This window comes from Calcarisporiella thermophila (genome assembly GCF_041956535.1).
Source record: "Calcarisporiella thermophila strain CBS 279.70 unplaced genomic scaffold VTP21scaffold_20, whole genome shotgun sequence".
Classification (NCBI taxonomy): Eukaryota; Fungi; Calcarisporiellomycota; class Calcarisporiellomycetes; order Calcarisporiellales; family Calcarisporiellaceae; genus Calcarisporiella; species Calcarisporiella thermophila.
In genome coordinates this window covers 1-11,975 of record NW_027192210.1, presented here as the reverse complement: position 1 = coordinate 11,975, position 11,975 = coordinate 1, and the positions used below count along the sequence as shown (strand labels likewise).

Genomic DNA, 11,975 nt, shown 5'->3' with positions numbered 1-11,975 from the left:
ATTAAACGGAAGTATCCAGCTCAAAACGGCCGAGGAAACATCTCCTTGGTCGGTTCATATTTATAGCAAAATCACGTTCAGATTATCGTACTATTTTTTTTTTGTTTACTTTTTCTTTATTCTTTGCACCAGCTCATTTTATCCAATAAATCGGCCTCATCATCCTGAAGCGTGGACTGCTGACAAAGTCCGCAGTCTATCTACAAATATATTATCGATGATGTTTATATAAAGAGCAAAAAAAAAACACAATTAAAATATAAAGCAATAGTTTTTTTTTATATTACTCACTGCATATCATTCTTTCGTAACCATTGAGCTTGGGCTGTGATATCTCGCGTTACTATCAACTTGAACATGCCAGCCAAGAAAATTTATACTATTAGTTAACTCAATGGTAACGCAAAAAGCAATGTTAAGTTATTACTGCAACGGTAAAATTATTACGCCAGTAAACATCAACATCATTACGATATCGCCTCGAGCTTATATTGTGACCATCTTTGGTCCGTAAGCGGCTATATTGAAAGCCCTTTCTTTCAACATCCTATTACAAGAAATATGTCCTTTTATGTGCTTAAATAGATGCCATATAATAAAAACATGCATTAATAGCTATATTAAAGAGAGATTAGTTTTGTAAAGGTTTGCATAGAACTCACTGAAGCGCCGGTGTTCGGTATCATTCAATATATATCCTCTTGGGTCAATAAAACTCTTCCTGACAATAATCCAAGACAAATATTTTACTGTTAACTGCACACCGAAGACGGAGGATGGAGTTTGCCAAGAAGTAAAAGACTGGACCGAAGCTGATTGGAAGCGAGTTGTACTCTCAGATGAAACGCAGGTCACATTCGCCCAAGCAAGCGGCAGAGAATATTATTATAAGCACAAAGCTGAGCCACTTCGCAGTCGCCATATAAGGTCAACACTCAAACACGGTGGTGGGTCTTTGATGGCGTGGAGCTGCGTCACTTCACAAGGCGTCGGTAACTTGAGCCGTATCGACGGAGGGCTCGACTCCGTATTATACATGAATATCCTTAACGAAGATTATCTTGAATTTTTGGATTATTATGGGATAAAGAAATCCCAAGTCATATTCCAACATGACAACGATCCAAAACATACATCCAACGTAACCCGGGAATGGTTGAGAAACAAGAGGATAGACGTGCTAGAATGGCCTTCGCAGTCGCCTGATCTCAATAGAATGGAGCATATGTGGAGCGAACTAAAACGAAGGCTAAGTTATTTTCAACGGCTTCCTAAGAACAAGAACGAACTATGGGAACGTGTTGAGAAAGAATGGGAAAGCATAGATGTAGAATTTGTCAGCAAGCTCTATGCAAGCATGCCGGAGCGAGTGCGTGCTGTATATAGTGCAAAAGGAGGACACACGAAGTATTAGTAAAAAAGAATACAATATGCAATTTGTGAAAACTGTATATAAAATTGGCATATGTGTAAAGAACATTGCAACACTTTTTTCAACTTTAAACCTCCAGCTTTGTAGTTTTTCTTTTTTAAACATGGGTGTCACGTATTAATAAAACTAGCCTCAGTGTTGTATATTTTTACAATAATATTCTGATCCATTTTACTCGGGTAGGTATTAATTAATTAATAAATATAGAAGATATGTCATTTCATTGCTGTAGCGCGACGAGCCATTCAAGCTATACCGAAACGTTCCTCAACAGATTCATTCAATAGTAATATTTAATTTTATCTTTTATTATCTTATTATCTTTATTATTTTTCGCTTAGAATCAATATCTCCTGATCATAGTAATTTATATCGCCTGATTATTATTATATCATCTGATTAATTTCTTCGACTATTTAATTCCTTTGTTTTTATTTATGGTTCCTCGCCAATCTTCTTTATTCTTACTAACTCTCAATATTTTTACTAATTGCTATATTATTATAAGTCTGCCCAAAAGGACCGTGACAATTGCAACTGTTTTTCTGCAACCTGTAGACTGCTGATGAGGCACGCAGTTTATTTAACTAATGACATTACTAGACAATATGATTGAAAGTTAGTGTAACAGTTGGAACTGTTATGAGAGAGAAAGGTGACCTTAATTAGTAGAGAGAAAGAAGTGAGAAAGAAAATAATAAGGAAGGTGGGTTTATATATGGGAAACATTAGGTGATACGAAAAGGATTGGATCCAAATAAAAGTAAAGGATAGTCACTACAGAATCTGAATAGGATCGGAAGCTGGTCCTGTTACAAAATTACTCCAAGATCAGTTACAGTTAGATAGAAGGCATAGTGTTGCTTAAGAGCTATATCGTATCACTGCATCACAAAATAAATTCCCGTTACACGCGGGAAGCCACAAGAACAAGATAGCCAATCTCTGATAGGTCTGCCACTGGCAATAAAAAGGAAGCCATGGAATCGATAGCCTGAGTACCTATTGACGTAGTCAGCTGGGCTCTAATTCCTTCGCGCTGAAACATCTCACTCAACGCACGAAATGTTTTCTTTGTGTTACTTGATATATCTATCAAATGATCCAACTTGAGGCCTGCTTTTGAAATAAGCACCGGATACTCATTCAAGTAAGGAAAAGGAGTCATAAACCCGTCTCTCCTAAACTTCTCTATGATTTCATTAACTTGCAGAGAGTCGCTTGGATGACGAAATATATCAGTAAGCACAAGGCGGCCACCAGGGCGCAAAACTTTGGCAATTTGCTGAAGGGTTTTGAGTCGGTCCATATGAATTATGGATTCAAAGGCCCACGCGGCATCAAATGAATTTGGCGGGAAAGGTAGGTCCATTGCATCAGCATATTCGAAGGATACTTGTCCCGCCATTCCTGATTTAATAGCATTTTCTGTCGCCTGTTTTACTTGTGACTTGCAAATATTGATACCCACGATTCTGGCCCCGGTCTTACGTGCAAGACTAATTGCCGGTCCTCCTACCCCACAACCAACATCAAGCACTTGTTCTCCCGATTTAACGTCCATCTTGTCGATCAAAAGGTCAGTTAATTTTTCTGCAGCCTGAGGATAAGAACTTTCATCTTCCGCGTTTTCCCAGAACCCGTAATGCATACAGTCGTTTCCTGTGGCGGTAGTCAAAGCTGGGGAGATAAACTCATAATACTCTCCTACTTGTTTGGCAGATGGTGCTTCGATTGGAGCTGCTGCATTTTGGATCATTTTATACACGGAAATGAAGGATAAACTTGTATAATTTAAAAAAAATTCAAAGTGATATAAGCGAGACCGATTATATATATTTTTAAATCTAGGTTGAATTAACCTATGATCTCGAAGATATTAATTAGAATTATGAACAATACGGTTTGGGCGCTTCAATGATTTAGGCGTATTTATTAAACAGTTGCAGGATATGTGAATAAAACTAGGTATGCGCGTGGTTCTAATGCTAATTCGAACATTCTTTTTCTGTATCATTTGACCTGTTAACATCGTGTTCATCAGTTTTACATGTTCAAATTTTGTAAAAATTAGCCTTAGTACGGTTCTAATGAAGCTAGAGCAGTATTGATGCAATATAGTTCGGTTTAATATATGAATAAATGTTATTCCTGCATAAGATGATATATTTTCATGAAATATTCAATTTTCAAACAATCCTAACTACATCAATTAGCCAATTAATTTTTAGCCTGTCGCGAATGAGTTGATTCTAGACCAAAAACTACCTGAAAGAATGGACTAATAAATGTCGGGTCAAATTAAAGAAATATTCCGATTGGCCAAATATGCAAAAGGAAGAGGCAATATTTAAAATCGGAATGTGGAGAATCCCTTTTCCTTTAAACATCGAGAGCCAATAAGAAATATCAATTTCAGTATTTCATTGTAGAACACAAGGAATATGCGGAAACTCCTGATCAAGACCATCTTTATGTAGGGGGATTCTTGATCGTAATCCCATGTACTATCATTAATTTCTAATGCTTAGTTCAACTTTGTCCCAAAAGGTGAGAAGAATATAATCAGGTCATATTTAAATATAATAGCTAACATTACAGATAAAGCCATAGTAATTTTTATAATATCTAAATAATTTTGACTATTTTGCGAGACATTGCAATATGATACTACAGTGAGTTTTCTCTGAGCATAAAATTCTTATTATTTGTAGCAGTAACCAAATCAATATGGATTGAAAACAATGCTGTGGAAGTTAGTTGACAAAAGTGCTGAGATGTATTTTCCAGGCCACATATACTTGTATACAATTTTTTGCTTACCACGCGGTTCTGACTTCATTACTACATATTAGACATTTCAACTTCTCTGTGTTTCGAATTTTTAAAATTTATCAGTATAAGCGCTTATGGAAGGGTTTGATCATCTATATTATAAGTTCAAAGTTCTAGAATAAATAATAAAGGGGTATGGAAGTGAAAAAAAAAAATACTCAATACTGCAACATCTATCTGGCCTAAATTATGATTGACCTGAAAATCTAGATTGCTACATTATTTCTTCTAGTCCATTTGAGAAAAAGCACCAAAATTTGAGATTACATATTTGATTAACTTATAAAAATATATATAAATAATTGTATTCTGAGATTTGAACTGGAATTTTTTATTTTCTTTCAATAATTTATCATGATAAATGAAATTCTGGTTAAAACGATAACTCCCATATTGACAATTGCAGTAGCATACTTTGTTTCTGCTAAATTGTTTAAAAAGCCCAAACTCTCTCATCTTCCTCATGTATCGTGGGAGCCAGCTAATTTTATTGAGCGTATTTTACCTGGCACGCGTTCGATAGATTTCGGCGACCACCTCATTGAAATTGCCCGCAATTACAAACCATTATGCGTACTACACGGATTCCCTCGTGATATAGTGTTTGTAAATTCGTTGCAGGGCATAAAGGAGGTACTTGTTCATGGGCAGGCAAATTACAACGGAAAAAATAAAGTTGAAAGAGGATCCCTTCAACGTTCTATGGTCTTGTGGACTTTTGGGGGCAAAAACATAGGAAATGTTATTAATGAAGTATATTGATATTTCTGCTGTTTTTTTGTCAGATTACTTCTCCTAAACTGCATTTATCATGGTTTTAGGAATGGAAATGGCGTCGCCACGTCATGGGTCCCTTTTTCCAACCCAGAAAAATAATTCCAAATCTTCTTGAATATACTGTCCAACATGTTAATCAATTTATCGATGAAATTGATACTAAATCACAGAGGGGTAATGCTTTGAATGTCGAAGATGAATTTACTCTTTTTACATTGGATATGATATGTCAATGTCTTTTTGGCCTTGCTGGAGAGAGTGAATTAGACTATTCTGATGTCGATGGAAAAGAGAATTTTGGGGTAAATGATATCAATTTTTCAATCATATTATGGTCTTTAATTAACTAGTAATATCAGCATATGATTCAGTCTTTGAATTCAGGACTGACTTGCTTTTGGCAGTTTATTCCTATTGTGAATAAGACTGAGTGGGCTAAAAAAAGTTTCAGCGGGAATCGTGATCGGCTTTATTCCTTCGTCAACAAGGCAATAGAAAAATCACTTGCAACTTATTCCAAGATAGCTGACAAGAATAAGTTACCCTTGGTGTGTATTCTTGCCGAATTCCCGCAATACCTCGGAGAAGAAGGCCGGATAACTCTAATGCATGATATGCTTATCCTCATCTATGGTGGTTCTGAAACTACTACTAATGTGCTTTCCTTTGCCTTTGGCGAGATTGCAAGGCGAACTGAAGTGCAAAAGAAAATTTTTGCCGAAGTCCAAGATATTTTTGGCAACGTGTTTAAGGTAAATCCTAGGGAGTTTCTACCTGAGCACCTAAATAGACTCAACTATTCTACCGCGGTAATGAGAGAATCATATCGGGTTTATCCCCCCGGAGTTGTATCCTATGCCACTGCAAAGGAGGATTATCAAGTCTGTGGATTTTTGATTCCGGCCGGCAAGCATCATTTGATTATTTTTTTATTATATTCCTTTGCAGAATGCTCTGTGAAGATAATATGTGAAGGTGTCTCCAAATTTTAACTTTTTGACAATTATGCTCCTCTTAGGTACCGATATAATGTGTAACATTCTTGGAATTTTAAAAGACCCAGAACTATTCCCAAATCCGGACAAATTCGACCCTGAGCGTTGGACAACCTCCACAGTAAATTCCAATGCAAACGCACCTGCTGAAGAGAATGTAATGGTTAACCAAGGCGTTCCGGAGGCTGCTTTTACTCTCGGAGCACACGCTTGTATGGGTAGACACCTAGCCACACTTGAATTGCGTTGCTTAATCGCGTTATTGGTTAACGCATTTCATCTCGAACTCAAAGAAGGTAGTGAAATCAATACGAAAGTATTTTTTTCAATGAAGCCGAAAGATGGGGTTTGGATTAAGTTCAAGAAGCGATGTCATAATCCCTAGGAGAAGTTTGTATGTTCTCTTAACTTTATTCGTTAAAACTGTTCATAGGCAATATATTGGGATTTTGCAATAATTTTAGTGTGCTTAGGTACTGATTCTTAGAAATCAGCTTTTTGAAAACAGTTTGTTGGTGATGTAATGTTGGAATAAATAAATGAAAAGTGCACCGCAAAAGTTTCTTGACACATAATTATTTTTATATTCATCTAATAATTCCTTCAAAAACACTTAGGGTTCATAGGAAAAAATGTCTAATTCATTTTTAATTCCAGAAAATTGGCAACGTATCTTGGAAAAAATTTTATTCAAAAATCTTGTGGCTTATTATTTTGCCTGAATTAGTTATGGATAGTTTGAGATAGGAGAGTAAGAGAAAACTCCGCTTAGTTTATTCCAATATCTAAAAGCCAATATATATGCATATAATGATGATGTCACAAATAGTCACAAGTATAAGACAAGCTGAAACTACGAAACGTAACAATATTCGAATAAAAGCTAAGCCCCAAAATTGATGGCTTGGTTTGATCCCAAATAAGGATTTTTGCCAGCGGAGCTTAAAATTAGTTTATTAGGCGCATTACAACCTTGGAAATCAGGATGTAATAGTAACTCCATGATTTGTAATGCAGCATTAAAAAGTTTTTAATTTTTAATTATTAATTGAATAAATAATTCCATACATTATTGGCATAATATCATTTATAAACCTGGTGTAATTGAGCAAGAATTACCTTTCATATAAGTGATAATCAACATAGGGAATTGCTCACTTTCCGTGTAACGAAAGTAGTTTTCGACTTTCGGACTCCTATAGTTTACTATAATAATAATAGTAAAAATATAAGAGAAAAATAGGAGTGAGGATCAGAAAACAAATAGCTGAACTATTTAAAGAATAACAACAAAAACAATAAACAGGATTTTCATATACACCCAAACAAGTAATAATTAGATGCATGTAAAATTAAGTAAAAATTAAATCCTGGCATTCCGTATGTTTGTTATACATTATTTTCCTACATGAGTTTCTGAGCTTATTCCTTACCCCGACTTCAGACTGGGATGTGACCATGCTGGATGCTCTTTGACAATGAAAGTATAGCCTGCATTTCATTTGGCTAACAGAACATTTTCCCAACACCGACTTCTTACTAGGGTGGGGTTCCCACTTCCTACTAGGATAGGGTTCCCACTTCTTCTCAATCCTGGTGAACGTACTGTTATCGATGAATCAAGACAGGTTTTCCTTGATTTTCCTCGACGCCGCTTTTGCTTCCGTGTTTGGTGACCCAGGGATATATTCTGTAACGCATTGCTCCACGCCCTCTCCTAATGAACACGTAAGAGGTAAGACACATACCTCGAGGGTTCAATGCGACCGTCATTAAAAAGAATTGGCGGAGCTTGAAGAATAAACTAAAAGAACCAGGTTTCATAATAAATCCCTAGTTTATTTTAGATAAGCGAACATTATATAAAAAACGGGTGCCGTATATTTTGATATTGTCTGCAATATCCATGACACGCCTCTAAATTTTTCCCATGTTAATATGACCCATATTTCTAATATAATATCATTATCCAGAGACGTGAACAACTTCAACTTCTTCAGAGCATGTCATTTATGCCAACAACGCAAACTGAGGTGCGATGGCAACATGAATGAGTGCACTCGGTGTAAAGCTCTGAAAGAACAGTGTGTATACAAAGTAACTACCGCTAAAGTGGGGCGACCTTCCAAATCGCAAAAGAGGTGCAGAAAGCAGAATATTGCGAGTGATACAAAGGCACCTCGATTGACTATGCAGGATTCCTTACTCTGTCAATATCGCGTACTCATCGAAGAGCCAGAAAAATTGATTAATAATCTTAATGTAATCACAAGAGTCTTTACCGGAATGAACTTGTATTCATCTGATTGCCTCTATTTTGTATAGTACCAAATTACGGAAAACCCTTGGAGGTGGAAATGGTCACAGGCGATCCACTTCCCCCGCTCTCCGGCATATAGCATGTGTACCAACGATGTACTTGGGGTAATTATCGAGAAAATGAGCGCACTCTGTGTTAACGAGAAGATCGAAAAAGATTATCCCCAAGTTGTTAAGGAAGAAGCGAGACTCTTTCTATCCAGAGACTTTATGCGCAAGGACCTCATGAAGTTCCTGACAGCCATCCAGGCTACTGTACTCATTAACTTATGGTTTAGAAATTTCCCATTTCCCACCGTGTTAAATCGTGTTGCCTTGATTCAAGATTATATCAAGGGCCAGACGCACTCAGTGCTTTATTCAAGCATTTTCGCCCTGGCGCTCTCTCTCCCGGAAACCGCATTTTATCACGAATCACTACGAAAAACACTGAGCTCACTTTTCTTAGAATATGCGGCATCATCAACGCAAGATAAGGCATATAGTTCATCTTCGCTTATCAACCTCCAGAGCTTCTATATTCTCGCTGTAACGTTGACGTATAGAGGTTACCTGCATTCAGCCCGAGGATTCCTGAGTAGAGCGTGGAAAATGGTATTTGAGCTGCGGATTCATGAGCAGGATAATAAGGATTTCGATATAGAATTAGATCCAATAAGCCGCGAACAACGCAATTTTATATGGTGGGCCATGTACATTTTTACTACATGGAGCTACGCCAAACTCGATTTTAGGTTCGAACAAGAGATTGCCAATGCCACCATAAGATTACCGGTCATGAAAGAGACTGAGTCTGTGCTATACGCATATAGCCGTCATTATGGCTCCAGTTCGTTTATCTTAAACGAGGAAGCACATGAAATTCGTGCTTTTTACAATTGCGCTTATTTGATGACCATACTCTCGGAAATATTGATGCATTTCAACGCAATATCCGGATTACGCTCTATGAAGCTTCAGGGGAACTCAAGTACAATGTCTATAGATGCCACACTATTGCAGCTATATGCATCGAGCTTGACTCTCCGGTTGGACAATTTGATTGGCACGATCTCACCCGATATGGCATTCCTAAACAAAGCAGAACTATTACTCTATCTCCTCATTATCAAGATACATTCACATTTCCTTAAGCTGGAAGATAGTTTGATTGTGTCAATCGACTATCCTTCTCTTGCGGAATGCATTGCATCAGCAGACGAGATAGTGGATATAGCAGATACATTGTTAAGTGATCAAAATAGCAAGTCTTTTCATTCGACAATGGCACTAGGATTAAATACAAGCGTGTGCGTCTACCTTATAATGACAATATCGGGAAACGCAGAGCAACAGAGGAGCGCATTATTTGGCTTGCATAAGATTCTGCGAATACTGTGGAATCCACTTCTTTTGTATCAAGACTCAGAGCTTATCAACACTATTGAAGAAGCATTTAACTGCGCAATAAAAAATAGCTCAGAGAGGTTGGGTTCAGAATCCTTCGATACTACTAGTATAGATAACTCTACCACCCTCGTAGTAATCCCCACTGTAAAGCTCAGTTCAATTGTAAATGTGGAGACAACCGATCATGATCATCCAAATATAAAACAGTTGCTTGTTTTTTTGCATACAGAAAAAATCTCGGTTAGTATTGTTTGATTAGATTCATAGGGTGTACTATATGCAGCAATTGGATGTATCCCCTATAAAGCACAGTGAATTATTTTGTTAAATACTAATGCATTGCTACTGTAAATAATAATACCGCCTGTACTTTATTCTTTCGGTCAAATAGGCGATTTCCTCTCTCGCTCAACGTAAATATTATACATTTCCGCTGCTTAATAGTAGATATATTCTGTATAGTTTAACTATTGTTTAATTCAAGATTTTCCGATAGCACAAAAATTTGGTTCTGAGTATGCATCGATGCCCAAGGAGGTGGAAATTCGTAAGTAAATAAACATAAACCAAGTAACCAATTGGTCTGGAAGATTCATTTTTAAACCAATTTCTAATTTTGATTTTTTAGCTTGCTATACTGTAGTAGGTCCAGGTTCAAAGCGCCTACCGAGCTTAAACTCTGAATTTTTATGTAAGTGGAAATATTATTAAGATGACCGTATGTTTGACCTTGAGAGAAAACAACTTTTGCTTGTCAAGTCCCTTTTTGAATCTAAGCTTTATGTTTTGTGGTACTGATCCATCCTTAATAGCAGTAGAAGAGAGTTGCAATTGGGAAGAGCCACAAGATCACAAGGAAATGGATACAGGTATGTTTCATAAAATTAAAGGCCCATGGTTGTTTTAATTCGCAACAGAGAGGTTTGTCGATGTGGCCCAATATTACTATCATTACTATGAATTAATCCTTCATTTAGTCTTTTAGCGTGGTCAGTTTTAAAAAGTTGACTTATCATCTCTATTGATCTCTCAGTAGATTCACTAGTTGACGAGCGCCAAACTACTTTTTCCTCATTTGTATCTAATCAAAACAATTGTGTTCTTGACAACATCACAGCTCTGGCTGGTTCTCCTGTGATTTCTTCTTCGTTCTCTCCCTCTTACAAATACGAAATTGCTCCTGAAAACGGTAATCCTGATTGTCCAAGAAAAAGGTAAAAACACCGATTTATTATTATTATTTATGCTTGTGTTTATCAAATGCATCATCCGTAAATATTTATTTTAGGCTATACGAGATCTATTTAGGATACTCTACACCTCAGAAAAGTGCCATAGAGTGCACCGAGCGTGTTAAAAAGAGAGGGTGGATGAGCGATGATGCGATCAATTACTTCCTGGAACGTCTTTGGAATAAATCTGGGAGTATCTTCATTGGTACCCCATTTCTACGTGGACTGCTCACACATGATCGATTGTCTTCATGCCAATGCGGTATTCCTGGAGGGTGTAGAGTTACTCCAACAAACATTGGCAGCTATAACCGAGCTGTGGTGGTCAACAACAAACTGGGGCAAAATAAACACTGGAATGTCTACTTATTTATTCGAAATTTGCGAATTGCTCGATGTTATTGTACTGTATATCCCCATTCAGACGCTTCCGACTACCGTCTCTACGCAGACTTTCTTCGTGACTATCTGGACTGGGAGATTGATGACAGCTGGTACTTCTCATCTGTAGCTGAAAACAGCATCAAACAGGTCACTAGCGATGACTGTGGGCCATATGCGTGCATGATCACCCTCGCTTTAACTCTGGGCGAAGATCCAGCAAAGATTTGCGCATCACCAAATTTATTCCGTATGTATATTTATAGAGTGGCGACAACTGCAAACCTCTTTGGTTTGCCCCCGCTTTTTCCGCCCATGGAGCCTGAGCGAAAACTACTGATATTTGAGCATAACGACATGCCCCAACCCTATAAGAAGATACCGTAAGCAACTCATCGGAAAAAATTTAAGGAATTTTTAGTAAAAATGCGAGTTAACCTACTGTATAATGAATCTGGATTTCTTAGAAATAAAAATAAAGAATTTATTACTAAGAATAATATCTTGAAACATAAAATAAAAATAAAGTAAAATCTAGAAAAGAATCTCGTAAAAATCTGCTAAATCTTGATTGTTCAAAAAAATAAAATAAAATCGAGGGTTTTTATATGGGAG

At 36.9% G+C, this 11,975-nt stretch overlaps 4 protein-coding genes across 4 annotated transcripts; 3 read left to right on the top strand and 1 right to left on the bottom strand.

Moving 5' to 3' along the window:
- Nucleotides 1-958: 958 nt before the first annotated feature.
- Nucleotides 959-1,414, top strand: VTP21DRAFT_4775 (uncharacterized protein; the record flags this gene model as incomplete). The annotated part of the gene is made up of 1 exon (XM_069395223.1): nt 959-1,414. One exon carries the CDS (start codon nt 959-961, stop codon nt 1,412-1,414), a length of 456 nt encoding a protein of 151 aa, XP_069248391.1.
- Nucleotides 1,415-2,339: 925 nt separating this feature from the next.
- Nucleotides 2,340-3,191, bottom strand: VTP21DRAFT_4774 (uncharacterized protein; the record flags this gene model as incomplete). Its single annotated transcript, XM_069395222.1, has 1 exon — nt 2,340-3,191. The coding sequence occupies one exon, from the start codon at nt 3,189-3,191 to the stop codon at nt 2,340-2,342; it is 852 nt and encodes a 283-aa protein (XP_069248390.1).
- Nucleotides 3,192-5,406: 2,215 nt separating this feature from the next.
- Nucleotides 5,407-6,424, top strand: VTP21DRAFT_4773 (uncharacterized protein; the record flags this gene model as incomplete). Its single annotated transcript, XM_069395221.1, has 2 exons — nt 5,407-5,950; nt 6,063-6,424. The coding sequence occupies 2 exons, from the start codon at nt 5,407-5,409 to the stop codon at nt 6,422-6,424; spliced, it is 906 nt and encodes a 301-aa protein (XP_069248389.1).
- A 1,229-nt stretch (nt 6,425-7,653) lies between these two features.
- On the top strand, nt 7,654-11,747 carry VTP21DRAFT_4772 (uncharacterized protein; the record flags this gene model as incomplete). The annotated part of the gene is made up of 9 exons (XM_069395220.1): nt 7,654-7,774; nt 8,015-8,301; nt 8,365-9,909; nt 10,139-10,160; nt 10,244-10,294; nt 10,376-10,438; nt 10,560-10,616; nt 10,781-10,961; nt 11,036-11,747. The coding sequence occupies 9 exons, from the start codon at nt 7,654-7,656 to the stop codon at nt 11,745-11,747; spliced, it is 3,039 nt and encodes a 1,012-aa protein (XP_069248388.1).
- Between the last annotated feature and the right edge of the window lie 228 nt (nt 11,748-11,975).